Here is a 27,855-nt window from a genome sequence, read left to right on the forward strand (position 1 = left end):
GGGTGTATTTAAATGATAGGGTAAAGAAAATGGATGGTATTTCAATTTCGTGGATTTTCACTTATCGCGAGGGGTCTGGAACGTAACCCCCGCGATGGAGGGGGGTTTACACTAAAAGATGATATCCTGTTTGCTGTTACCTAGCAGTTACTTGATTTCTTCTGTGAAAATTTACTTTTGTGATTACCTTGATTCAATTTGCTAGTACATGGACAAGAAATTGGAAAATGATCAGTGTAAGGTTTAGATTTTCCTTTTCTATTTTTATTTTGTGGTAATCACATTAACCCGGAAAAGATAACTTGTGACAACCAATCAAAGGCCTGAAAGCTTCACTTACCCGGAAGTAGAGCGCCACGACTTCAAAATGCCGGGAAACAACTTTCGTCAACACTGATGTTGCTTTTTGTTTTAATAACCAAAAGAGTTTCCCAAAAGTGAAATAAACACAGATATTGTGGAGCAGCCATGGATGAATATGACGAAATGTTTGAGATTGAGGACGATTTCGAAGAGCAGTTCGCCGACGAGTTGGATGCTTTGGCTCAGTTGGAAGGTGAGTACATAACAACAACAAACCCTGTGGAAACATTTACATTTATCCTCAGTGTCTCGTGTAAACTTTGTGACGGCGGAACAAATGTTTTCCTATGTATACCAATTATCGTTCGGATTACATGTATTTGTGTGCAGTCTTTTTCTTGTTCACCTAGTTGGTTGTACATTTGCTTTTTTAACATTTTATATATTTCCTTACCTTTTCGCTGACTTCACTCTTTTCTTCACGCTATAATAGTGTGTTTTAACCTTATACAGCACGTTCCGAAAATGTTAGGACACTATACAGCATTTTTGCAAAAAAATAAATAAATAATAATTTTTCGAGGGATCAACAGTATTTCAACATGAGTTCCACTCGTGTAAGTGTAACTTTAACCTTTTGTAATACTTGGATGAAGACCCAGAAACATAATATAGCAAAGCAAAAAAAAAAAAAAAAAAGCATAAGCTAATATGCTTATTGTGGTAACTGGACTGCATCACACTGTACAAAAGTGTATTAATCTAATTATGTCTAATATCTAATTTTCCTCACAGGATGAATAAAGTATCCTATTAATCTGCCGGTCTGTATATGCACTTAACTGGTTTGTTTGCTTAATTCATGGAGCTTTATTATTATATATATTTTGTTTTTATTTTAGAGGAATATTCCAAGCCTGCGAAGCGTCAGAGGCAGAGTGCAAATGATGACTCCTCCCACCTAGAATACCAGCAGCTGTCTGATCAGCCAATCAGTGAGTTTGCTTTACACTGCGACTGTTTACGATATTTCTAAATTGCGAAAACACAAAACCCTATGGTCTGAACCGAATCCTCAGTGCCCTGGACCTGCTTATTGAATCGAAGTCTTTTGTAGAACCTTCACCTAGTTAGACATAACTTGCAAACATATTTTCACATTTTGCACTCTGATGCATTTGTGTTGCATAACGGGAGGCACCGGAAACAAAAGTGAAACTCGATGAAAGCACAGGTGTCTCAACATGAACACAGTAACAAAAAATGTATCACACTTGTGGCTAATGATGTGACGAAAGTAATAAAAGACAGTTCAATGACACTGGTTGTTGAAGTTTCACTATGGATTGAGACAATCTGAGAGACAGAGGCAGAATAAGAGGAGAGAGAGCGAGAGGAGGTATAAGACAAAAAAAAAATTGGTATTACAGACGAAGTACAGGCAAGTTTCGTGGACCATGCTCTTGTCCTCGGTTTGACAACGAGGGAAACGAGAATGCAACGAGAGCAGCCAAATCTAAGTAGATTGACTGTGCCCACCATAGTCTGCAGAGTCACCGAGGAGAACATGTAATTGCTTTTTTCATTACTGACAGTACACATTTACATATGACTATACAGTGCTGTACACAAAAGGGGTTTCAATAAAAAAAAAAAAAATCATTATACTTGCAGGCGTAGTACTTTAGCTTTGTATTTTTTATTTTTGCTCAACATTTTTTTTTTTGCCTAATTCATTTTTTATTGCGATCAAAAAAGATTCCTACAGCTTCATGATGTGATCATTGTGATTTCCTTTTTTTCCCCCCATGTTGTGTGTAATAACTGTTCAGCTGTATTTTTCATTTTGATTGACCTGAAGTCTGATTTGACAATAATGTTTGGTTTTGAGTACCGAGTGTCAGGACTTGCAAATCTGGCTTGAAAATTGTATTTTGTGTATGCAGTTTAGAGTGAACTGTGGATGGCTTCAAGAAATGTTGCTTGGCAATTGCGGAAAAACTGTAATATTGTTGTCTAGCCTATAAATATCCACCCTGACCTTTCTCCTTTTCTTTGCTGTCCTTTTTTTTTTTTTTAATACAAGCTCCAACAGCAAAGCGTCAGAAGCAAGACGTCGGTGTGGTCAAGCGACTTTTTACCTCTGCGCCGAGTGATGACATCACGCCGCCTTCCTCTCCAGAACACTATGAACCACCTCATACAGTCGGGTAGGAGTATTGGGCAGGAAATATTCACAGAGATGTTTTACATACATCTCAGAATTAAATAATATCCGTCCATACGTTTTCTATAGACGTGCGCATCCTCATTAGGGTCGCGGGTGAGCTGGAGACTATTCCGGCTAACTTTGCGCAAGGGGGGGGGGTATACCCTGGACTGGTTACCAGCCAATCGCAGGCCACATATAGACAACCAACCGTTTACCCGGACAGCTTAGTCTTCACTTAACCTGATTACCTCATGAGAAAACACGCAAGCACGGGGGCGGGGGCGGGGGGGTAGAAAAAGAGTAAATGATTAAGTAATCATCTATGTAACCGCTTAAAATCAAGCACCATTTAAATTGAAGGTAGTTGACTATACTCGTATATCATGATTCACATACAGTATTTAGACGTAACAATTAAGGAACGCATTTTGTGGCTTTCCAGAGCTTCCTCAGGTGCAGCTCTGGATATCAGTGGCTTTGCAACAATATCAGAGTCTCCCAGGCCACCTGCTGCCATGGCAACGCAGTCACGTGCAATGAGAAGACCCCCTTTAGAAGGCGACTACGTCACCGTCACCGACTCTTCGGGGAGTCGCATCTACCTCCGCCAGAAGGACACCGAAGCAGAAAAGGTGGACTGAAGCGTTATGTATTAAGAAGGACTGCAACACATCAGTCGTAGATGATTAATTCCAAAATGCTGTCCATTTTCACAGTGTTTGTATTTGTTCACCAATGCTGTGTTACTACTTTGGGCCTGATTTACTAAAGGTTTCCACGTACAATGACTGGCGCAAACTGAATTGCTCACCCAAACAAATGTGGAGGCTGATCTCGTAAACTGGCGCAGCCAGGACTAGTGCCAAGCATGCAAAATTGCCGTGTAGTTCAAATGCGATTTATCAAATCTGAGACGAATTGCGATGGCTGATTTTGCATCTTTAAATTCCGTGTGTCAAAGGCAAGTGTAAATCGGCACGCACGGAGGTGCTAGCAAAGCACATGAAAATGAGATGCAACAGGGAGAATTTATCTTTTCCACTTGTGCAAACATTTTTAATAAGCCGGAAATGTTTTTTTCTTTGCAACATATGGTCTATTTAGCAATGCAATAGTGGAGTTTATGAATAATCTGAGACACAATTGTCAAACTCGAGGCTTGGGGGCAAGATCCGGCCCAGCATATAATTTTATGTGGCCTGCAAAACCAAATAATGTGCATCATGTTTCTTGCTAAATAACCCAAATTGCTAATTTTCTTCACTTTTCAAAATGATGAGATATTGCAAACATTTTTGGTTAGCAATACGTCTTTTACAATAAATTGAATAATACTTGAACAAGCCGTTTTTACTGGTTTCTGATTTCAAAACTACTCTGTAATAATATGAGGCGATCATCCATTTATATGGGTTCTCAGTCATAACGGCCCTCCGAGGGAAACCACAACTCCAATTTGGCCCATGAAAAAAAGAGTTTGGCACCTTCGATCTATGGGCTTACTTAAAGCCAGTCACAAGAAGGAGTCATGCCGTATCACCCATAAAAATACTCCAACTGCCTTTCCTTGTGTCTGGATAATTTCAGCACACAATTGTCAGGTTAGGTTAGGTGTTTGTTTGTCTTCCACCTAACACTTTCAATTCCATCACTTTAAACTTCATTTTCCGTTTCAGGTGCGTGCCCAATTTTTTTGATGAAAGCAATTACAGCTACCTAACGTGCAGAACACCCTTTTAAATATGGACATCTCCACCATTTTTACACCTTTTGCCCACAGCCAGCACAATCTCTTAGCATGAGTGAACATACAATTTAGCGCCTGCTTTTTGGGATATTAGTAAATGAGGCCCTTTGTGTCTAGGTGGCAGACTGCAGAATGGTACCAAACTCCCAGGGTTCTTTGGGGCTGATCGCTGTGCCAGTAGGTGTCCTGAGAGAGCAAGAGGCAGACAGAGTGAGTACATCACCCCTTTATTATGGCAGACACCAACAAGTGGCAAATATACTCACACGCTGTAGTTTTTTTATTACGGTTAAAAAAAAAAGGCTGGTAATAGTAGAAGTACGGATTCAACTCCTTGACTGAAGTAAAAGTAAAAAAGTAGACTATGAAATGATAACTTGGCACAATGGGGGGGGGAAACCTCTGCACAAAAAATAGCTTCCCCTTTTATTAACTAGCATACTGAAGAAAAACAAATCACATGACACACTTTTCTTCAAGCTAAATTCTGACAGAATAATCAGGAGTGAACTGACAACAGGTACCTCATGAGCAAAACAAACCATGCACACATAACAAAATGCTAAATTAGCTGAATAAAATATACCTTACCTCAGTTTTTTTTCAGATTAAAAAAAAAAATAAAAATTTATTCACAAATCCCAGGATGATACAAAAGGACAAAACATAGTTAAGACTGTGAAAATGAATTGTTCTTTTAAACTGCAGCGCCACCAGCAGGTTGTAGAGGAGTCACAGCGCCTCACAGAGCAACTAGCCAGGTACTCCATCGCGCCGCTTTCTTTCGCACAAGCATTTAATTTTCATTTTGCATTGTATCATATTCCAGCAGTGTGAATGACATCTTGGTTGAGCCTGAAGGTACAGAGGAGGAAGAGGGGGATCCAGAAGACTCTGAGGGTCAAAGTTTTCGACTGTGGGTTGATAGATATTCTCCTCGCCACTACACTGAGCTGCTCAGTGATGATGTACGCCACGTCCATGTCCATACCCTCACACCATCATTCTTTGCATAAATGAAACCTCTTACATGGCGCTTGAGTGACAGAATTTTTTTTTTGGAACTGTTTTTATTTTAGTTTACCAACCGTTGTCTGCTGAAGTGGCTGAAGCTGTGGGACACTGTGGTTTTCGGAAGAGAGAGGGTTTCTCGCCCCGCGCGGCCCGACAGACAAGCCCCAAAGCAAGCCTCATTCAAACCCAATCAAGCCAATCAGAACCTAAATCGCTTCAAAAGCAAGATGGAGATGACTGAGGAGATACTGGAGGCCGAACTGGACCTGTACAAACGGCCCAAATTTAAGGTGAACTTGTGTTTTGAACAAGGCAATGTTGTTGAGTCGCTACCTTAAAGAAGACCGTTTGCCATTTTTGCACAATTTAAACAAACAAATAAATAAATACCAGGTGTCTCAATATAAGGTTTCTGGCATTATTGCATCAAGATACACAAAAGAAAAAGGAATTACAGCACGCTTAATATCAACTTGTCACGTTTAAATCACACCATTACACGCTAGTTTGGGTTTGCAAACAGTCTTTTTTTCATAAACTGTTTTTCTTGCCGCATAAACATCAACGGCTGTGCGCTGCAGGTTTCTTCTTTTTTTTTTTTTGTCTTAAATAGTAACCACGTCCCTCAGTGCAACACAAAAGCTGTGCTGCATTGTGGGAGGTGGTGGCCATCTCGGGCTAGCAGTAACCACAGTGAACGTAAACATTACGGTACCTTTAACGGCGAAGACACGGCACAGTGATTTGCTAGCGAACTCACTGTTATTTCATAATCATCAGTTGTGTTTTCACCTATTTCTGTTTTGCAGTCTTTATTTTTTTTTTAACCACACAACAATCGAACTAAGTTAAATGTAACGTCATTCTTCAGCTGGAACGGATTCATTACGTTTCCATTCACTTCAATGGAAAACATTATCTCTGTTTGAAAATGGGGTCACTGAACAAATAAAATTCGTAATCTGAGATTCCACTTTGTAGCTTTTTTTTGTTTATACAGCGGTGCCTTGACGTACTGAGGTTATGGTCCAAAGACTTCTTAACAGCACAAGCACTTGTACTTTTCACTTCCTTGGGAACCGTATGGAGGAAGGCTAATTCACAGCAAATATAGCCTACCTGAAATACGTAATAACGTGGAGCGAATGATGCGAGGTTCCCCAGGCTTGTAACGTTAGCGCCTCAACGTGTCTGTATTCCCTCAATTCCTTTTTGAAGCAGCTTGTTTCCCCAACATGAATCAGTTGGCTAGAATGAAATTTGACTATGAATTTTAGTTCAGAATCTCAGAATTGAATCCACAGTTTCAAATGCGTTTCATCGACCTTAATAATCACAAATACCTATTCCATTGAGTCATTAATTCAAATAACTGATACTTTCACTCTCTCTAGGTGGCGCTGTTGTCTGGCCCTCCAGGTTTGGGGAAGACCACCCTGGCTCATGTTATTGCGAAGCATGCTGGCTACAATGTAGTGGAAATCAACGCAAGGTTAGAGAAGCCAACAGTCAGTAACTACCCTTCTATTTAGAATCCTTTTCCTGTGCTGACTTTTTGTTGTTGTGCAGTGACGATCGCAGTGCTGAGGTGTTCCAGAAACGCATTGACACGGCTACGCAGATGAAATCCGTTTTAGGCGCCAACGAGCGGCCAAACTGCCTCGTTATTGACGAAATTGACGGTGCCCCGGCAGTACGTTGGACTAAAACCATACTCATTTAACTGTGTTGTGATGTGTAGTGTGCACATTACTTATTGCTGATACAGATTTTGAACTAAATAGCCAGTACATACTATTTTCCTCTTCAGTGCTGAGAGAAAATAAATACAAATACAATTTCGAAAAATTGTTTGAATTTATTTAGTTTTTCTGCGCAGGCTGCTGTCAACATACTGTTGGCGACCCTGAACAGAAAAGACGGACACGGCAGTGAAGCTGCCGCGGATTCCGCAAAGAAGAAGAAAAAGAAGGAATCCATTCTCATGCGACCAATCATCTGCATCTGTAACGACCTGTAAAAAAAACGACTCCTAAGTTTAAACGGCCGCATGAAGCAAGAAAATTGTTTTAATAATCCGTTGTGTTTTTGTCAGTTACGTTCCAGCTCTCAGACTGCTGAGGCAGCAGGCTTTCCTCCTGACGTTCCCCCAGACTCAGCCCTCCCGTCTGGCTGAGAGACTGGCAGAGGTACACGCCATACGCACGCACACACATCAAGTAGCTCAACGACGCATAAAACACTTTGCCACGTTTGTGTCCTTGGTTCGCAGATCTCTCTCCGACAGGGGATGAAGGCAGACACCGGCACGCTGATGTTACTTTGTGAGAAAACAGACAACGACATCAGGTCTTGCATCAACACACTCCAGGTAAGAGGGCATCTATGTTCAAGCTTTGGAGTATGCAACTATTTTCCTCACTTGACGTACTTCAAAACAGGAAAAAAATGTTGTCGAATCACCACATACAAGGGGCCCATTACAAAATGTCCACTAGCTTATTGGTAACGCACGATGTAAAATGCCTTCATACTAAAAAACTAGCATCAATTATGCAATTGATATTTGAACACAGACAGTGGAGCAACACATGTAGAAACACAATATAACAATACTCGCAGACTTACATTCTTTATCCTTTGCTAAAAATGACATCGCTGCAGCTTACTGAGTTTGGAAGACACCATTTTTTTGGGGTTCTTGTCTTTTCTTTTATGATGTATTACAGGTATGCTGTCCCCAGGTGCCCAAGGCACACACACCAGAAGAAGCAGCCCAATGTCCATTGAATTATCATGATGTGCAAACTGTTTAATTCTTTACATTCATGTTAACACATAACACGTTATTACTGTAATTTATCATAATCTACAATACTATAGAGTGCTTGTTTTCTTATTAATAAACATTGCTAATATTTTTGTTGGATGTTTTTGTTTTGGGTGGCCGGAACGGATTAATGGCATTTTCATTCATTTCACTGGAGAAAGATGATTTGAGATTTGTGTTTTGAGTTCCAAGCGTGGTTATGGAATGACAAGGCACTATTAAATTTTTTTTTTTTTTTGCAGTTCCTTTTCGGCCGAGGTCACAAGCAGCTCAACACCAGGACCATCCAGTGTGCGTCTGTGGGCCAGAAGGACCAAAACAAAGGAGTGTTCAATCTGTGGCAGGAGATCTTCCAGTTACCACGGCCTAAACGGTACAGTAGCTCCATTTAATGCCACGTTTGCCACAAGTATGACTTATAGGTTTGAGAAAAGGCACCCGTTGTCGCCCTCCCTCTCCATTTTGTTGCACAGAAGTGGCAAATCTCTATCAAATAAAATTCAAAGTGGTACACTTTTGACAGACATCCACTTGCTGATCAGTGACAGGTAGAGAGAGAAAGGTAGACTGTTTCATTAAAAAAAAATTATTCTAATTTAATGACCAAGTAATCATTCCTGAGTATGTAAAGGGTGTCGTGTATCCTTAAAAAGTTTAGAATAAGCCTTATACTTACTGTAAAAAAATGACAATTGTCAAATCTGCTGTCCAAAAATAAAATCCATCTTTGTAGTCCAAAGAGCTGTAGATAGACATGATAGCATGAATTAGTCAAACGACAGTCACTGTAAAAATGTTTACTAGTTGATCAACCATAACAGATATTGTGGCAACATTTATTCAATATCATTTAAAAGTTATTAAATCTGATCCCCAAACTTTCTGTAGGAAACGTATTGGTGAGAGGTTTGAGGAAGTCCCTGGTTCAGGGGGCGGCGGTCAGAGGTTCCAGCACATTCTCGACTTGGCCTCATCTAGTGGAGAATATGAAAAAGTTTCTCAGGTATTAAAGATGTGCCAAATTATAATATATTTTTAGCACCACTAGCGTTCTAATTTCACTCTCCTTCCCTGAGGGTCTCTATGACAACTATCTGTCCATGAGGGTGCGAGATCCCAACCTGCAGAGCGTGTGCGACGCTCTGGACTGGATGAGCTTTTCTGACCGGCTCAACCAAGTCATCTTGCACGGGCAGAGCTTCACCCTCATGAAGTACCTGCCCTTCCTGTCTGTTGCTTATCACTTCCTGTTCGCGCACCCGCACGTGCCTCGCATCAACTATCCACACAGCCAGCACGAGGTGAATCTCAATTTTTGACTAGATGCATACATGGATAGTTTGTTCATTCACATAGTTCACATTGTCTGACCCCCCCCCCCCCCCCCCCCCCCCCCCCCCCCCCCCCGCCCGCCCACACAGGCGACTTCTAATCTCCAGAGCAGCAGAAACGCTCTGTCCACCATGTTGTCCGACATTCCGGCCAGCATCAGGACCAGGATCAGCCATCTTAACCTCACCCTGGACATTCTCACACTGCTCCTTGATATCATCTGTCCCAAACTACGCCCCGTACGTACAGTATATACCTGAAGCTCCCCAAATTCATTCCCCGTGACAAATATGGATCAATAAAATCCTGTGTCTCCTCCAGGTGAACCCGCAGCTGTTCAGTCGCAGAGAGAAGGAGCAGATGTGCGAGCTGATCAATACCATGTTGGCGTACAATCTCTCGTACCGGCAAGACCGCACCCCCGAGGGGCAGTACACATACATCCTCGAGCCGTGAGTGCACGCGCGCACACACACATGCGCTAATACACAATATATATGGATGCTACAAAGTGTGAAAAATGTCTGCGTTCAGTTTCACTGGCCACACCCAGGCCTGATTACTGCCAGATTTGTCGATTATCCACGATTGGAGATAACTGGGAACATTGATGAAACTTATCAAGAGCGGTCATTGCAACGGCGACTTATCAAGGACGTCACAAAATAACCCAAAACAACATCCAAACAACTAGAGCCCTTATTGGCCTCGGTTAATTCAGTGGCTATGACTCAAACATAAGAGAGACCCCAGGAAAAACTGTCATCCATGGGAGTTCCACAGCTAAGACCACGACTGACAAAAAAAAGAATGTGAAAGCTCGCCTTAAATTTTCTAAGAAACATCTTGATGAGTCCCAAGACGAAATAATCTGTGGACTGACAAGACAAAACTTGAACTTTGTAGAAGGTACGCAACTCGTTACATTTAGCGTAAAAATAACATCATGCCAACAGTTATACATGGTGGTGGCAGTTTGATGGTCTGGGGGTGCTTCTCTTCAGGACCTGGATGACGTACTGGGACTAATGGAACAATGAATTCTGCTGTCTACGAGAAAACCCTTCAAATGTCAGGCCATAGGGTTCCTGCCCTCAAGCTTAAGCGCTTTTGAGTTTCATGGAAGGGCAGTGACCCGAAACATGCCAGCATGTCTGATCGTTTGTGAAATTGTGCAATAAATAGCACACCATTACAGAGATTGATGCAGTATTTATAGGCATGAAGCAGGCATGCAGCAATTACGTAAGTGTGTGTTTGGGGGCGAGCTGGAGCTCAGTGCTAAGAAGATTAGCGTTTTGGATAATGATGAAATCCAGGTTTGATTCCAGATGTATCAACCAGGCAAAGTGGAAGCTTATTTCTCCCCTCAAGATTGAAAACTACACTTGGTGTGCCTCCTGATGCGTGTAGTTGTTCACACTGCGCATGCATGTGTCTGCAGGCGTGTGGAGGCGGTGGTGAGATTTTCGGGCCTGCCTCCTCGCCGCCAGTTGACCTATCAGGCAAAACAAACCATCAGCAGAGAGATGGAGCAGGAGAAGATGAGGAGGGCCGAGCAACTGATGTTACAGCGGAACCCCATAGTGGTGACTTTTGAGAAAAAAATAATAATAAATTATCCTATTTATACTCACTCGTCAGAACTTAAGTCGCCATAAATCGGTTTTTGTGTGTGTAACACAGAAAGAGGTAGAGATGATGTGCGCTGCTCCTAAACCAATCAGGAACCATCATCAGAGGTTGGCGAATATTGTCAGACAGACCACAGTGGAGCCCAGGGTGAGACACTCATCAGTTTTGCATTTTTATTTTTTTATTTATTTTTTTAAAGTTTGGTTTTCATACTAAGAACACTGATCATGAAAACCTGAATGTATATGTACCTATACATAAAAAAATAACCTTCCTTTCACAATGCAACTTTATGATTTCTCTCAGATTTATTGTCAGTGCGCGTGTTACCTTATAATCCTTTTGTCCATTTGAAGTATTGTTGTGTCGGTTTCAGTTGCTGCCTGTAGGTGGTGCAAGTGAGTAGCACCGTTGTCATCTTAAAATAGAAATGCCGATAATGAGGACATCACTGGGATTTCGTCTCGCGTGGTGAAACTGCTAAATTAGGCTAATGTGGCATGAAGCATGTATTGACCTCTATCGAGGACATTTCTGACTTGTGACAGTGTTAAAAGTGCTTGCGTGATGTGGCCTCACGTCACTAACCTCCCCCCACCCTTCTTTCTTCTTTCTTCTCCTGACAGCAAGAGGTGGACTTTTTCGGCCGCCCTGTTGCACCCAAACAGACGACCGCAGCATCGTCCTCAGACACAGGTACCAAAACCACTTTTCCCACCGAGCTTTGCAACGGTAAACCCTCATCTGGCTCGTTATTTCCACTGCAGGATTGTATAAGTCTGTGATACTACACCATACAGAGAGGCGTTTTGTAGTTTACTATATTTACTGTCATACCACCTAGTTTGCGTATTCCCGGCCCTGCATTTGCACTGACTGACTGTACAAGTGAGCCGGCAGATCAAGAGGACAAGCACTTAAAAAAAAACACAAAAAAACTCTTTCCCCTCTCTCTGCAGGCCAAAAGTGTGCCGTGCTCGCCATGGGGAAGGCGGTGGGCAACAGCGACGTGTGGTTCCGCTTCAACGAAGGCATGTCCAACGCCGTGCGGCGGAACGTTTACATCCGGGAACTCCTGTAACTCCGCCCCACCTCACGACCGCCACCAAAAGCACAGAAGTACGCCACCTCTTTGGTTCTGTTAAATTCTAAACAGTCTTTTATTATTTGATTGACAGTGTAAAGAGCCAATAAAAACAAACTACTAAAAAGCTACTCGGTGCTGTGCACGCGCGCACACACACACACACACACACACACAGCAGTCTTAAAATAACAGCATTCAAAGTATCCAGATAAATAAGTAGTAGTAAATAGTAGTAGTGTGCGTGCGTGTCTCTTTAGTGCAACGTGACTATGTGAGTGCACATTATTCATGGTGCGTCCGTGCATTGACTGTGTGTAGATATGGTTTTTTTAATGCGAGTTTGTGTGTGTGTATGTGTGTGTGATCATCAGAGGATCACACACTTCCCCTTCTCCACCCAGGGATTTGCTCTCATCAGCTCAGGGTTCAGGAACGGATCCTCACACACGCAACCCTCGATCCACTTCACCAGCCTGAAGAAAAACATGCACTTTAGTCATCCCACATTTGACTGTAGGGAACAAAGTGGACAACGCATGGTTATGAGTTATGTGTGGCATCCAGTACATACAGAACCCCAGACATGACTTGTGGCCACAATATAGATAGAATGTATCCAGAAAATGGACATTTGTTGTCACAAATTATTAAATTGTGGACACAAAATGCATATAACCTGTGCACATAGTGTGGATTTGTGGCCATGAAATAGGTATAACGAGCGTACGGAATATTAGTTTGTGGGATTAATATTTGAACTTGTTTGTCGGGGCAGGCAAATGGAGCTCACAAGAAACTGCAATACGATTGTACAGTGAACATTTATCGCACAATCCCACAAAATCTGCGGCGTAGTGAGGCAAATGTTTTTTTTTTTTTTTTTTTGTTTTTTTTTTATAAATAGTTTAGCCCCACCCACACACACCTGTAAAAACAAAATGGAACACAAAAAATCTCAAGCATGAAAATGATAGAAAATACTGTATATTCTGTAGTGTCTGTGTACATGTGTGTGCCTTTTAAGAGGCGGGACCTGGTGGCGCGTGGCGTCGATGAGTCTACGTGTGAGTGTCTGGGCGTGAGCAGTGGTCGACAGCAGCTCCTGTACGTGTGTACTCATTGTGTTGATGTGTTCTACTGTTCTCTCAGCATTCAATAAATGGCTGTAAAGTGCACCGGTGACTCTGGCTCTCCTTTCACAAATGTGAGTGAGTATACTTTAATCCCCATAAACGATTGCTTAAAAAAAAAATAAATGCAATCAAGCAGGGACACGAAGATTAACCACTATATTGAAGGCCCACCACTAGAGCATCCTGGCTCTTTATTGTCTGTTTACTTTAGTATTTCATGCGTTTGTTCGGTGTTGGGCGGACTATCCGAAAGCGCTGACCTACAGATACAACCTAAATACCAATATTCGTTCCAAGAAATTGTATAAATTTATTCCGAGCAGAGCGGCACGGTGGATGACTGGTTAGAGCGTCAGCCTCACAGTTCTGAGGACCCGGGTTCAATCCCCGGCCCCGCCTGTGTGGAGTTTGCATGTTCTCCCCGTGCCTGCGTGGGTTTTCTCCGGGCACGCCGGTTTCCTCCCACATCCCAAAAACATGCATTAATTGGAGACTCTAAATTGCCTGTAGGTGTGACCGTGAGTGCGAATGGTTGTTTGTTTGTATGTGCCCTGCGATTGGCTGGCAACCAGTTCAGGGTGTACCCCGCCTCCTGCCCGATGACAGCTGGGATGGGCTCCAGCACGCCCGCGACCCTAGTGAGGAGAAGCGGCTCAGAAAATGGATGGATGGATATTCCGAGCAGTCTTTTCTCTTCATTTTATACTGCTTGACTGCACTGATTGTATTACATGCACAGTGAACCATTGTATAGTCGCAGTTCAATACAGTTCTATACTGAATAACAGCGCCATACTGATGAGCGTCATGTGAAGCTGCTTTGTTTGTATTGAATAATGAACTACTGTATGTAACATGGGTTCATGTTTGTGTACATGCAAGATGCACGGAGATGATGCCTGAGCGTCCTTTCAGCCACAAGTGCTTTGCCGCCATCTTTTGGCATCTGTATGCAATTACAGACTCCTTTTAGGGGGCCGTCAATTATTTGGGGATTTTTGGTGGATTAAGTGATAAGTCACCACTGACGGCCCAGCTACCATATGCGCAGCCCGCTACTGAGCATCATATGCCATATTCATATTTCGTAGCCGCAAATTAGCATTTTGTGAAGACGATAGCTATATCTATATTGTGGCCACAATTTAAAATCAATTCTCCACGTCATGTCAAAACTTCAATGTGTGTTGTTTCCACTCACTCAGTGACTGTGATGGAGGACTTCTCCCTGTTGATAGCCAGCTGATACTGAAGCGATTCCACTTCCCTCCGCATCTGGGGAACATCTAAGTCGTCCATAGTAGATATTAGTCACGCTACCGGAACAAGAAAAATGGAAAGGAACTGTTATTGAAGCTCCTTTGAGTTGACATCAATAAGATTTGCCTGCTATTTTGCACTTCAAAGTTGGTTACTCTTTGCTATAAAGCGTTTCCACCCGGACCTATGTGACAAGTGTACTGTATCACAGATGCAGATGTACATTGAAATCCCTTATTTTGATGAAACGAACGATTGTCAGTCCGCTTTCATGAAGGACTACAGAAATCTGAGAATATATTTCCTGCTGAAATCAGAGGATTTGGACAATTTTAAGTTAATGAATCGATTATCCAAATGGTAGTCGATTCATTTGATATGTGATGCAAGGAGCAAAGGGGCACATTAAAGCCAGGCCAAAAAAGTGGGAGGCGTGCGTGGGTCATAATAAACTCTTGAACCTTTTGGGTGCACCAAAGAATCAAACGTTACAGGAGTCTTCGGCGCTTATTTTGTAAGTGACGTCATCATAATGTCACTAAAACGCTCACGTTCCCATGAAACGATCCTTATGAGATCCTCCGGTCTTGCACCTCCATCCGTGTGAAAGTGTGCCCCACCCTGCCGGGATGCGGCTTGCAAAGCCGGAAGAGGCCGAGCGAGACCCCGCATAGCAAACGAAGATCAAGGATCTTCCCCACCAACACACACCGTCATCCGTTTTAACGGATCTCTTGTAAGTAGGTCGACTCCCGGCTCCTCCATCAGCATCCGCCCCTGCGGGCGCCGGTAACGGCCACCAAATGCCCCAATGTGGTTACTTATTAATGAAACACGAGCACGTTAAGACGCATCTTTCTCCGTTGGGTGAACGTTTGCTTTCAAGTGTTGCTTGGGGAGGTTAGTGGCACAAAAACCATGCGAGCATCGGGGCCTACCGGAAAGTCCGCGCGGTGTTCGGCGGTGCGAAAGCGAAGCTGGACGGCCGGTAATGAGGTCTGACGTCGGGAGTCGCTCCGGTGGTCTGGTCCTGGTTATAGCGAAGAGGAGGAGGAGGATGCGGTGTTTGTGTGTGTGTGTGTGTGTTCGGTACTCCCCTTCGCTTGACGACTGGATGTTGGGAGGACGTAAAGGGGCGTGGCGGCCGACTGCTTTGACTGGCAAAGCGTGCGCGCACCTGCCTGCAAAACGTGAGGCGCGTGCACGCAAATGAGGACGCTCGAGGGGCGTGGCCTCCAAACACCACATGAAGTCAATGCTGATTCGTTCCATGGGCAAGGCAAGATAAAGCTCACCGTTTTGGGACATTTTCATGTACTTTCATTCCCATATTTATGAAAAAAATCATAACACTTTTGGGAAAGTCTGGGACTAAACCAAATCTGATAAAAGCTTTTTTAAGTGTTTAGCCCGAGCAAGAGAGGAATAATTGGATTTCTAAAACAAACATTGCTTTCACATTATTGGAGTGTCTAGGGGACCTAATATATTGCTTGATTTCATTTTCAAAAATGCTAAACTTTTTAAATTACTGTATTAACATTCGTAAATGCCATTCAGCCAACAGTATAGTACCAAATATATTTTTTTGTTTACAGATGGGTAGTCAAAGATGTTCAAGGCAAAAGGAAAGAGTTTGTTCTATACCAGGGGTGTCAAACTAATTTTTGTCACGGGCCACATCGTAGGTATGACTTCCCCCGGAGGGCTGCTACAACTGTGAGCCCATATAAATGAAAGATTACCTCATATACTGTAATTACATACAACATACACAACACATTGACGAATAACCAGTTTTGAAATCAGAAGCATATAAAAACATGTTTTTCGACTATTACATTTATTTTCAAAGTGGGATTGGTAACCCAAAAAAATGCTTGCAAATATCTCAATGGTATTACACCAGAACACAATGAGCAATTTTGATTTGCTTTCGCGGGCCACATAAAATGATGGGACGGGCCGGATCTGGCCCCCGGACCACCAGTGTTCTATACAAAGAGAAATCAAGTTATAAATACAGTTCCATAAATTGGCACACAATAGCCAATTCCAAAATAAATGAAAAACATCTTCAGGGGATTCTTCACAAAAACAATTAGCATCAGTCTTTTCTGAACTGTTGTCGAAAAACTTTACATGGGTACAGCCTATAAAGTATTTTTGAATTTACTTTCATTTTATCGTTAATCAAATATTTCCAAGTTAAATTCCAAATCTTTATCCAGTAAAGATTAGCCGTATTATTCCAAGAAGAAATAAGAAAATAAGAGAAATTGAGCAATTTCCTGAGTAGATTCTCATCCTTCCCCATATGGAGGACCAACAGTGCCTAAATTAAATATATAAATGCGTCATTAATTAGTTCGGTATTTCACTTTTTAATTTTGGCACTTCTGTTGTCCCGTGCGTATCACGAAATCTGTCATTCTCACCCATCAAACTCAAAATAGATAATGAAATCATTGAATAAAATTTTAAATATTGACATACTCCAAGACAAAAAAATAAATAAAAACAGTAAGGGCGTTTAACAGTAAGTGCAGGAGCTGGTGTCCAGTCCGTGGTCAACCAGAGACGGCACAATCCCCGTGCCGTTTTCTTATTCAAAACGAAGCGTCATCTTTTAAGCGGTGGCCTGAAAACTGCGATGAGAGAGAGAGAGAGCGAGAGAAAAGAAAAATTAAGCACCCTCATCTTACTCGATGCAGTTATGCAACAACAAGCAAAGGAGCCTCAGTTTTAAAACGTTGAATCACAAGCTGAATTTCAGCTGTCATAGTAGGTGTCAGAAAAGTTGATTTGATTTGTCATCACCGGCTAATAGGAGACCCACTGACAGTTTTAATCACAAACTCACCAGCTCTCACATGCAGTCAGGCGAACGGCGTCCTCAACCCGGGCCCGTCCCTTTTGATTGACACCTTTCCAACATGCTACTGTGTGGAAGAAAATAAATGAATTAGGGGACTCAAAAAAAAATGCATTCTAATTTTCGACAGCCTGAAGCCTCAGGGTGTAAAGTATAATCACAAGCTGCAGTTCAGCTGTCATAGTAGGTGTCAGAAAAGTTATTTGATTTGTCATCACCGGCTCAAAGAAAAACTACTGACAACGTATATTAATGAAAAGCTCACCATCTCTCACATCCAGCCAGGTGTAATGTACCCTAACTCAGAGCAGACCCTCTTTGGGACCTTGCCTTCATTCTGTGTAAAGGATAAGAGAACTATTACCAAGGGAACATAAAAATGTATTACTTTTTTTTTTTTTTTTTAAACAGTTGTGAAGCCTCAGGATAAACGGTAGAATCACAAGCTATAGTTCAGCTGTCATAGTAGGTGTCAGAAAAGTGTTTTCATTTGTCATCACTGGCCAATTTGTACGAAGGGGGTCCTCGGTTTACGACCTCACACTGAGGTGAATTAAGAACAGCACAAGGTGGCACGCTAAATTACTACTGTACTTAAGGTTCTGTTATTTTCCATAGAATATTTACAGGGGAATGGGATAGACTGAATATTGACCGGGCCAATTATCGGTAACGGGACCTTTTTTTTTTCCAATTTAAAACTGGGTAAACTTCAAGTAACAATTTCAATTTTCAGTTAACTTTCTAAGCGATGCTGCCAATCCTGTGAACTCCCTGCACTTTTTAAGCTTTGTTTTGGGCAGCGATTTATTTAAGGTTTCATTTTACTTAAACGCTGCTGAGCCTGGGCACTTTTTGTTCAATTTTGAAAACAACGATTTCTATTATCCAAGATTATAAAGATACGCACTTTTCGCATGTTGCAAAGCTGAAAAGCTATTTAATAAGCATATGCTTCAAGGAATATAAACGAAGTTTTTATTCAAAAAATATGACGCCAATATTTTCCGTTCTTTAACAAATGAATATCAGCTCCAAATATCGGTTATCGACCTCCTTGACTGCTGATAATCAATATCACCTCTGAGTTTATTTGTAGTATTTACTATACTTATGATTTTATGTTGTGAATTTCGACTTGCCGACAAATTCGTCGTAAACCGAGGACCCTCTGTAATGTATTTCACCGATTGTAAAGGTGGACTTACCCTTTTAATGCCCTCGCACTGTGGAAAGAACCGTTGGGGGGGAAGGAGAGAAAAAAAAAAAACATAACTTTTGCTGGGGGCCATTTTATAAAAACTGTGCAAATAAATGGGTTCCTCGTGTACTGAGAAGTTTTCTGAGAGAGTCAATTATTTAAGTCAGATGGTTAAACTAAACGCACCTAGATGTAAATGAGTTTATTTTATTAACATGTTAAAGCTACAACTTGTTGAAACGATTTAATCTAACTTTTCTCTTCACATGCCTCGACGCCACATGGTCTCGTGCTCAGAAGCGTGTTTAAAAATAAAAATACCCACCTCAGCTATGTTCTTTTCTTCTATACCGGTAATAATTAAAAAAGTAAAGCAGAGAACCATTTGGACCGTATTTGCCATTTGGTGTTAAATAAACTCGAACAGAGACGGCAACGTGGTCCTCCATTGCAGAAAGAAAGGAAAGAGCGGAAACGGAAAGAGACAAAATGGAAAGCGGAAGTCCCGCCCCTCCGCTTCCGATATTTTTTCATTATAGCAATGGAGCCGCCCATTTTGTGCTCCGTGCCGACGGCGACGGTTGCATTAAAACTCCATACAATTACGACAAGGGAACAGGGAGTCCCTTTCACATGGAAAACATTTTTTATGTATTGATAACAAACGCTTTCGTGTTGACAAAACAGTAACCCTCATTAAAATAGGTTGCGAAAGTAACGACGACCTTCACAACATGGATGCCACGTCGGCACGTCGGTTATCAAGGCTGCTACAGCGGGGGTGTTGTATCTAGTGTTCATATCTATGACAACATAGATATATATAACGCTAGATAGAGCCTGTACCTCGACAGCGACGTGCAGAGGATGCCGCCATAAATTGAATTGGAGCCGAGAACGTGCGTAAATTTAATCCTTACATTTAATCAGTTCACATCTGTACAGGAATGCATCGTCACAGCAGAAAACGTAACCTTTAGAACCGACTGTAGCACGACAGCCTTCACAGCACATTCAGTCAAAAATGTACAGACTTGATAAGCTCCCCTCTGATCCATAAACAATATTGTAATTCTTCACATATATCTGTCTCTCAAATATATTTTTTAATCTTTTTCCAAAGGGCATAAAAATACGAGTGGACTTTATTGGGGATGCATGGCGGTTTTTATCCTACATGGAGAGGTTCCACCACTGGAAATTGGAAAAAGCTCAGAGGGAAAGAGGCAGCAAAAGTGATTTATAACAGCTTAAAGTAGGGCTTGCAAAAATGCTTCTCAATGGTCGTATACTGAACAAACCTACAAGCATCTTCTAACATGGATACACTGGGAGATTAATGAGGGAACTGGGGGAGCATCAAACAAAATTAGTAGGCAAACAACAACAACAACAGAAAAAGTATGAAAGAACACTACCAAGGCACAGAGAGATGCAGAGTAAACAGATAATTGACACACTGGGTTGGAGAAGGGGCGGGGGGGGGGGGCGCAGAGGCAGGTTTACTAATCAACAATAGAGGGAGCTCTAACAGCTCAAACAACCAGATACTGTGTCTATCATAAACTATACTGGATTTACCATATAAAGCATTGAAATATAGGATTATCTTTGAAAAACACTGTCGACTGCAGCGAGACGAGAGGGATACACCATGTGCTTGTCTGTGTCTTTGCATAATGTGTGTATGTAATTACAATTCTGAGCAAACACACCACCGAAACAACCAGCAAGATTAAAATAGGATGTGAGGGTATGTTTGTGTGTTGACAGAGGTGGGAGTAAGTCATATATGTGCAAGTCTCAAGTCTTCAGTCTTAACCTTTAAATTTCAAGCAAGTCTCAGGTTGCTGCGTTACCCTAGTAACCTGTGTTTCCAAACGGTTGTGGCGCCAAGGCACACATTTTACATTAGAAAACATGACAAAAAAGTATGAATATTGAAATAATGATGATGTCATCTCAGCTGACTCCCAAATTGACTTTCTCAGTGTGAAATCTGGGTCTGTTTAATTGAGCACAAAGCTGTTATACTCGCAAGTAAGCCAAGGCTTATTCTGTTGTGTAAATGGCAACAGCTGGATACACACCACACAGGTTTATTGTACCTTCAGTCATCGAACTTAATTGTTCTGCCTGTCACTATATGTCGCCGGCATTTGTAGATGAACAAAGATATATTGGTCATTATTAATAGATAATCCTGGACAAATGAAGTGAAATTGGATAATTTCCTCCTGCTTGGGAATCACTGTTGTAGCATACCAGTAGGTTGCCAAATTTGCATGCAAAAGACAAAAAAACCCCAAAAAAACACAAAACTAATATCACACGGTCTTGTCATTAAAAGAGGAATGTCAAATGCAAACAGTCAAGACTTATGTAGTTTAAGTCAAGTCAAATGAATACCAAGTCAAAGTTGAGTCTTTCGTATGTTTTAGTCAAGCAAGACCCAAGTCCTAAAATTGGTGACTGAAGTCTGACTTGAGTCAAGTCAAATGACTCCAGTCCCCCACCTCTGGTGTTTTGGTGTCCCCTGGAATTCCCGGGCACACGTAATTCCGATCTTTGGAATAACTATAGTGTGAATTATCGGAAGGAGGACACTGACATTTCGTTATAGGACACCACGCTCGTAACTGGACGACAACAACAGCAACAACAACGACATGAACAGACAACGCATCACACACGCATCGGGAACTTCAGTGGAGCGCGCTCCATCGTTCATACGGAAGAAGAGAAGCGGGAAAACTGCATCCTTGGCAGACAGGGACGGAAGTGGTCTACTTTTCATGTTTTTTTTTTTATTTTAAATAAACGCTCAACTGTCTGTTTCCTGTCTGTCTCGCTCTCCCCTCCAGCAAGTCAGTCCATGTGCTTTTGTTTTCTTCTCGTCTGTAGAGATGAGGAGAATGATTGTGCTTCTCAGTCAGCTCAGAGCATCGCAGGCCATGTTATTTTATGTGTATGTTCGAATGTGTGTTTGAGTGCATGGAAAGCGTGGTGGGCATCCGAAGAGAACCAAGAGGAGGACACCTTCCTGGACACTTGGGTGCAAAACGCAGACGTTCGCAGCCTCTGGACTGGAGCGGTTTCTCGACGCTATCCAGAGAAAGGCGACGGATGGACGGACGGGAAGTGTCGAAACTCGGGAGATCAGTCGAGCATGGCGTCCAGTTGGTCGGCCAAGTCATCGAACATGCTGCCGATGTCATCCAGGATGGACACTGTTGTCTTTTTGCTGGAAAGAAAGGGTAGAGTAACGAGAATGAGTGTATAAGCAGGGTTAAGTTGGGGCCAGAGATGGCACTTTTTTTTTCCCACAGATTTTTACTTTTTATTTTTATCACAGTCAGGTCATACTGGCAGTTTTAACAATTATGACAGAAAAAAATATATATATTTTTTTTAATTTAAATTTGGCTTTCTAAGTGTTTGTATCAAAAGGTTGGGCCACATAAAATATTGCATTGTGCAAGGGGTCACATTTTGGTCCGAAAATTATTATTTAGTTACTACAAATAATGTGTCTTTGTTTATTTATCCACGCTAAAAACATAGAGTGACAAGAAGAACAATGAAATGCACCTCCACTAAATGGCAGAAAGTACAATTAACCTGTGTATCAACCTGTTGCCATTCATACAGCTTTGTGTTCAACTAAACAGGCCCAGATTTCACACTGATTAAGTAAATTTGGGAGTAAGTTGAGATGAGATTGTCATTATTTCAGTATATATATACTTTTGTGACATTTTTGTGTGGTGGTGTATTGTGAAATCGTTCTCTAATTTGAAATTAGAATAAATTTTTCTTCTAATTTGAAATTGAATAGAAGTCATTGCAAACATTCTGCTAGTAATTTAAGATCACACAGGAAAAAAAAAAATTTCCATTAAGGTTTCATTTAAGGTTGGGTCAGTGACAAAGCGCCTAAAATGAACTGCAATTCCCATCAGCCTCAGTGGCCACTAATGAGCGTTAGAGGCCAGAGGCGCTAATTAAAGCTGTGCCAATTTCAGAACACTTGTAATTGGGAACAACTTGGTGCCCTACTTGCTCAACTCATCCAACAAGTACTGGACATTAAATAGTTTCTCCTAAAGTTTATGATCCCCCCCCCACAAAGAACGCTTGTTGGCAAACGCTTACTCATTGTGTGCATCATCCTCTTGTATTTTGTGTTCTACAGCCTGTAAAGCTGCAGCCAAAGAGGCGCTAGTCTCCTCCAGACGATGCTGCCCCTCCTCCTCTTCCTCCTCCGCATCTCCTTCCCTCTGTGACGATGTCCTCTCCTCTTCCTCCTCTTCCTCTTTGTGCTTCTTCTGCTCCCGCTCCTTCCTCCTCTCCTCCTCCTCCTGCATTCCCACCAGGTCGATGGAGAGGCCAGCGATGGAGGAGCGCGGCGGTTTGACGGGATGAGGGGACGGCGTGGATGGGCTCTGGGCGGGCGAGGGAGACGTTAGGGGGAGTCCCGGTGAGAGGGACGGGCCGGAAGGGGTGTCGGGAGCGGGCAGAGGGGCGGCGGACGGCGGCGGGGAGTGCTTGGGGGCGGCGGTGGCTACGGGGCTCACAGCGGTCGAGGCCACAGTAGCTTTGCCAGGTTTGGGAGCTGTTGGAGGCCCGCGAGGTTTGGGCGACACGGGAGGAGGAACACGCTTTGCCTCTGCCAATAAAAATATTAAAGAGGCTGTCATACACATCAATAATACATCCATAAAGAGGTGCAACGATTAATCAAATTTTCCTTTCAAAAATGTTTTTCATAAACCGAATTTCTTGTTAACCGAGTCGTTCGTATGTTTATGTGAACTAGGGCTGTAAAAAAAAAAAAAAATCAGCTAACTCGGGTAAGTTGACCACAGAAATTGGTTAACGCAAAAATATTTTCCTCGAGGTAATAAAAAATATTAATAAAATCAAATTTGCGCAACCCGGACCCAATTTGCGTCGCCCGGAACCATTTGGCCACTATCCATGTTTACTGCATTGACTTTTGTTACAGACGGACACAATGTTGGACCTTAAAAAAAATTGCCAAAAGTGACAGAGGAGCGTCTGTAAGTGCTTTTAAAGACTTTTAGATGTGTAATATACATATAACATGACGTATGAGCGAGCTGTATGGTAGTTAGCGTTTTTTACCTAAAATGCTAATCGCTAGCGTGCTAATCCTAATCGCAGATGCTAACCATTTAGCAAAGGCTATTTGTGCTATATGTTGTCTTAAATTCTGTTCAGTTTATATAATACACTCACTACCAACATATACATTTTAAGGATAGAAGTCCAGCCCTCATAAATGAGAATCAAATCCATATTAGTAGTAAAATAAATAAATCAATAAATAAAACATAAAAACATAAAAAAAAAAAAAAAAGCGATTTCTCGAGTCCTTAATGAAATATCTAGAGGTTATTCGATTCTAAAAAGATTCAATAGTGACAGCCCTAATGTGAACGTCTCACCAGGACTCTGTGCCGTGTCAGCGCTATCAGGACCAGATATGGGGACCCGTCGCGTCGGGGTTGGGGGGTCCGCTTGCGTCTTCCTCAGCGTCACTGAGGAAGGTTTGGACGAGACTGGTGGCTTCAGGGACTTCCTGGCCTCCATCCACTCACAGCTCTCCCTACTCTTCTCTGTCCTATCAGACGCCTCCGACACAGGCCTCCGCCTCAGCACCACGCCGCCGTTCTGTTGCCGGCTACTATCGGCCGGACCTCTGGGAGAGTCTGATTGTTTATTGTTTATTTGGATGACGCCTTCTGATTGCTCAACTACGCGCTGCCTCCTGCGTAAGGTGTCAGAGCCAGTTGTCATGGTGACGACCGTGGGAGACACGGGCACTTCCGGGTCCTTCGAAGGAGGACGAGGTTTCCTTCGGAGGGTCGCCGAGCCGTCTGAGATCTCTGCGGCGGAGGAGACGACAGTGGAGCGGGGTCGCGGTTCTGGACGTTGCTGTGGCGGCTGCCTGGGGGCCTCCCCGTCGCCCTCAGGTCCGCCGATGGTCCTGCGTCGATTTAGGACGTAGTCATCTTCCGATCCAAGACCGCCTGAGCCGGCCTGGCGACGGAGCGTGGGGGGGCTGACCTGGAAAGGACATGAGCGTTAAGATATTTACAGGTAATTTGACCAGTGATTCCCAAACACTGTGCCGGGGCACTTTAGTGTGCCGTGAGAGATCATAAGCTACAGTTTTGTGTAGTATAGTCAATCTTAATTGAATATGGAGGAAGCATGGAGGAACTACTTGGCAGCTTGTTGGTCCACTTCTACCAAACCACACTGTGGTGAGCTGAAGCAAACTGTAGTGCTTGGTGGAAACCCGGCTTACATAAGTGGCAAGGAAAGTGTCCGCTCTGAACACACAAACACCTGCAGGTAGTTGGTGCTGCTTCCAAGATTCCTCGGCAGGGTTTTGGCTCCGCTCACAATGGAAGTCTCGAGCATGGCGGCGAGGCTGCGCACGCTCCCTGAAGCCCCCTCTGATCTCTCCAGGCCCGCTGACTCCTGAGATCTTAAAGCCGACCCCAAGCTGCCGCAGTCGCTGGCTCGCCTCTCTCGAAAAGTTGGCAGGCCGAGGAAACCCTCCCCTTGTCCTTCTCCCTCCCCGTCACCCCCGGTGATGGAAGAACAGGACCGCTTGGGAGGCGTCGGGGGCCGACCTTTCCGGCGAGGACGGAGTGTGACCGACGACTGGCTGCGGTTGACGGTGACATCGTTGGCGACCGCAGGGGTGCGAGCGGAGCTACTGCGGCACACGGTGGCGTAGCGTGAGTCTGTTTCGGAGCCAATCAAACTGTGAGTTCTCCGTCGCTCCTCCTCCTCGCTTGGTAGCCGGAGCATCGGCACGGGCGAATCTGCCGCCGTTGCTTGCTGGTTGGAGGGCCGCGGCCGAGCTCTTGGGGAGGCCTGCTGGTTTTGAGTGTGCGTGGGGGTTTGTGGCGGAGTTTGCAGCAGCGCATGCGGGGCATTTTGGGAATGAGAGACACTCTGCCGTGGTTTCGCCAACGGGCTTGGACCACCCTCCCGCTGTTTCCTCGCCTCTGTGTGGGGCTCCGAGATACTGCTGCCGCCTGGACTAGGTGGAGGTGTGGAGGGACTCTCTCGAGCCTCCGGACCGACTCCTCCTCTCTGTAAGTCCTTCAGTCTCCTCACTCCCAACATCAGCTTCTTCTGGTGGCCTGAGTGAAGACAAGTGGAAGGAGTATGCTTTAGGAGCATATGTCAAGAAAACAGAAACATGTTCAATTCCTCCAACTGGCACAAAGATACTAAGGTTGAGAAAACCAACTGTGACCGAAGGATCATGGGTTTGACTCCTCCATCTAGCATAGTTATGTGGAGGTTAGGAAATCCTATGACCGAAAGACCCTGTGTTCCGCCTGCTAGGGGTACATAGGTTAAGAAAACTGACTTAGGTGCACACACTTTGAATCCCCATGCCCATGACTGAATCCTCCAACTGACATAGGGAGGCTACGTTTAAGAAAACAGCCAATGACCAAAGAACCACCAGCTTGATTCCCTCAACTGGCTCCAAAACATCCTGCAATCGAAGAACCCAAAGTTGGATTCCCTTAACTGACATTGACATATTTGGGTAGTGCAAATGGCCTATGACCGAGAGACCCCAACTCAATAGCTGAGCCGGCGTAGGGATTCTGAGTTTAAGAAGTCCATGACCAAGAGACCCTAGGTCTGAATACCCACGACTGACAACAAAAGCGGTCTATGACCGAAGGATTCCAATTTAATTTCCTTATGAAATAGAGCCAAATTGTCCTTTGATTGAAGCACCCCGAAGGAATAGGTCCATGACTGCAATCGAATCCCCAAAAGGACACTTTAGTTTAACAAAACAATAACTGGCATAGAAGTATTGGGGTTGTGAAAACATCTTTTGACTGAAGAACCACAATTCAATTTCCCCAACTTGCATAGGGAGGCCAAGATTAATAAAACGGCTAAGGACCGAAGAGGGAATGTCAATAAGCAAAGCTCTCCCCCTGTATTCACAGCTGAGAAACTGTACACTGTACATACTGTAGCAATATAAAATATCTTTGCAAAAATCCTAAATGACCCAGTGGCACCTTACCAAGTTTCGAGATACCGATCTCTTGAAGATCCTCCAGGCTGATGTCAGAGATGAAGTCAATGTTTTCATAACCGTTCTGCACCAGGACCTGGTAGTACTGACTGAGACCCAAGTGAGAAAGGAAATCTGCCAGATTGGCCTACAAACAGACACACACGGGCACAGTGAGATGAAAAAGCCTCATTTCAACACGCTTAACACTGTTTCATAACAGATTGAATAAGCAGTGTGTGAATCAGCTTATGAGTGTGCGGTTGCCAAAACTTGACATTTCCTGTTCACTTGCGCTTTGTGTAGTACACGTCAGATCCTTACGGGTTTGTGGTCTGGCAGCCAGTCCGCGGAGGGCAGCTTGCTGATCTCTGACATTAACTTCTTACGATGTCCAGGCTTCATGACCCCAATCGCCGTCATGTCCTTCAATGCAAGCAAGAAGATCAGAAATTTATCACAACCTTTACACAATTTTGAAATGTACAATACATCATTATATGCATACAGTGGAGATTTGCACATAGGATATGTTTACCTCGAGGAACATTATATCTTGATAATCTCTAGTGAGTGTCCCTTGCCCTTAAGGGGTTTACGTCATACCACCGTGTCAGCTTTAATATGCATACACAGTCACATACATAGACGCACAGTGGCACACTCAGGGACAGACAGATCCAGCTCAGACGGGAGTACACAGCCATGTGAGAGCACAGATACGTAAATGTAGCAGACAGAATACGAGAAGCTTTTGGTTGAGGCTGAGGACTCACACCAGGGGGAGGAAGGTGGGGAGTCAGGTGACTGAGACAGGAGGGTCATGATGACATCATCTGGTTCAGTGGGGAGAGAGTGGATTTGTGAGCTCTGCTGGGCGGAGCCTTAACAAACAAAAGGGGCGGGGCATGAGGGGGTCAGGGGTCTTGACCTTACCTCAGGGGTCATGCGGCTAACGGTGTCTAGATCATATCCCGCCGTGAGGAAGTGGGTGGTGTAGAACTGCAGCTGAAACTCACCCAGCCACGCCACTACTGCCTGCTTCTAGAACACAGAACACAACACGCTACTGCCTGCTTCGAGAGCACAGGACACTACTGTGTCTAGAAAAGAGACAACAAGCTATCACCA

At 43.4% G+C, this 27,855-nt stretch overlaps 3 protein-coding genes and 3 non-coding genes across 16 annotated transcripts in view; 1 reads left to right on the forward strand and 5 right to left on the reverse strand.

Annotated features, from left to right (window-relative positions):
* The first annotated feature begins 328 nt into the window (after window positions 1-328).
* chtf18 (CTF18, chromosome transmission fidelity factor 18 homolog (S. cerevisiae)) lies at window positions 329-13,335 on the forward strand. 2 transcript variants are annotated; one of them, XM_061771803.1, is made up of 23 exons: window positions 329-556; window positions 1,206-1,298; window positions 2,390-2,513; window positions 2,958-3,147; window positions 4,380-4,472; window positions 4,971-5,023; window positions 5,092-5,230; window positions 5,342-5,566; window positions 6,671-6,768; window positions 6,846-6,969; window positions 7,156-7,292; window positions 7,372-7,465; window positions 7,549-7,647; window positions 8,349-8,479; window positions 8,995-9,109; window positions 9,183-9,407; window positions 9,528-9,677; window positions 9,760-9,890; window positions 10,883-11,027; window positions 11,125-11,220; window positions 11,700-11,769; window positions 12,033-12,192; window positions 12,562-13,335. In XM_061771803.1, the coding sequence occupies exons 1-22, from the start codon at window positions 469-471 to the stop codon at window positions 12,152-12,154; spliced, it is 2,742 nt and encodes a 913-aa protein (XP_061627787.1). In that variant the 5' UTR covers window positions 329-468; the 3' UTR covers window positions 12,155-12,192; window positions 12,562-13,335. The 2 variants fall into 2 exon arrangements, with proteins under 2 accessions (XP_061627787.1, XP_061627788.1); XM_061771804.1 differs by having other exon boundaries at window positions 13,185-13,335.
* LOC133477252 (guanine nucleotide-binding protein G(I)/G(S)/G(O) subunit gamma-13-like) lies at window positions 12,205-15,655 on the reverse strand. The gene is made up of 3 exons (XM_061771817.1): window positions 15,492-15,655; window positions 14,495-14,609; window positions 12,205-12,633 (listed from the first exon to the last, which is right to left on the reverse strand). Exons 2-3 carry the CDS (start codon window positions 14,590-14,592, stop codon window positions 12,528-12,530), a joined length of 204 nt encoding a protein of 67 aa, XP_061627801.1. The 5' UTR covers window positions 14,593-14,609; window positions 15,492-15,655; the 3' UTR covers window positions 12,205-12,527.
* Window positions 15,656-16,377: 722 nt separating this feature from the next.
* Window positions 16,378-27,855, reverse strand: part of LOC133477254 (caskin-1-like) — a 44,663-nt gene continuing 33,185 nt past the window's right edge. For 3 of the 10 annotated variants that reach the window (XM_061771821.1, XM_061771831.1, XM_061771829.1), the window contains 10 exons: window positions 27,661-27,768; window positions 27,049-27,150; window positions 26,734-26,872; window positions 25,008-25,816; window positions 24,101-24,722; window positions 22,785-23,298; window positions 18,637-21,873; window positions 17,694-17,765; window positions 17,417-17,495; window positions 16,378-17,201 (listed from right to left, as the gene is read on the reverse strand). In XM_061771821.1, the coding sequence (XP_061627805.1) occupies window positions 21,789-21,873; window positions 22,785-23,298; window positions 24,101-24,722; window positions 25,008-25,816; window positions 26,734-26,872; window positions 27,049-27,150; window positions 27,661-27,768 (2,379 nt within the window). In that variant the 3' untranslated portion in view covers window positions 16,378-17,201; window positions 17,417-17,495; window positions 17,694-17,765; window positions 18,637-21,788. The remainder of the gene's footprint in view (window positions 17,202-17,416; window positions 17,496-17,693; window positions 17,766-18,636; window positions 21,874-22,784; window positions 23,299-24,100; window positions 24,723-25,007; window positions 25,817-26,733; window positions 26,873-27,048; window positions 27,151-27,660; window positions 27,769-27,855) is intronic. The other 7 variants (XM_061771823.1, XM_061771824.1, XM_061771827.1 and 4 more) reach the window with 7 other exon arrangements.
* On the reverse strand, window positions 17,288-17,378 carry LOC133477537 (small nucleolar RNA SNORD60). The gene has a single exon (XR_009788392.1). It is a non-coding gene; the product is annotated as a small nucleolar RNA SNORD60 (small nucleolar RNA).
* LOC133477536 (small nucleolar RNA SNORD60) lies at window positions 17,563-17,651 on the reverse strand. The gene has a single exon (XR_009788391.1). It is a non-coding gene; the product is annotated as a small nucleolar RNA SNORD60 (small nucleolar RNA).
* Window positions 17,845-17,933, reverse strand: LOC133477538 (small nucleolar RNA SNORD60). Its single transcript, XR_009788393.1, has one exon. It is a non-coding gene; the product is annotated as a small nucleolar RNA SNORD60 (small nucleolar RNA).

Source organism: Phyllopteryx taeniolatus, chromosome 4 (genome assembly GCF_024500385.1).
Source record: "Phyllopteryx taeniolatus isolate TA_2022b chromosome 4, UOR_Ptae_1.2, whole genome shotgun sequence".
In the NCBI taxonomy this organism is placed as follows: domain Eukaryota; kingdom Metazoa; phylum Chordata; class Actinopteri; order Syngnathiformes; family Syngnathidae; genus Phyllopteryx; species Phyllopteryx taeniolatus.

Coding starts and splice junctions, on each gene's coding strand:
- chtf18 (XM_061771803.1), top strand. CDS start 469: ATGGATGAATATGACGAAATGTTTGAGATTGAGGACGATTTCGAAGAG. Junction 2,514..2,957: donor GAACCACCTCATACAGTCGG/GTAGGAGTATTG, acceptor GTGGCTTTCCAG/AGCTTCCTCAGGTGCAGCTC. Junction 11,221..11,699: donor AGACCACAGTGGAGCCCAGG/GTGAGACACTCA, acceptor TTCTCCTGACAG/CAAGAGGTGGACTTTTTCGG.
- LOC133477252 (XM_061771817.1), bottom strand. CDS start 14,592: ATGGACGACTTAGATGTTCCCCAGATGCGGAGGGAAGTGGAATCGCTT. Junction 12,634..14,494: donor TCCTCCATCACAGTCACTGA/GTGAGTGGAAAC, acceptor GTTTTTCTTCAG/GCTGGTGAAGTGGATCGAGG.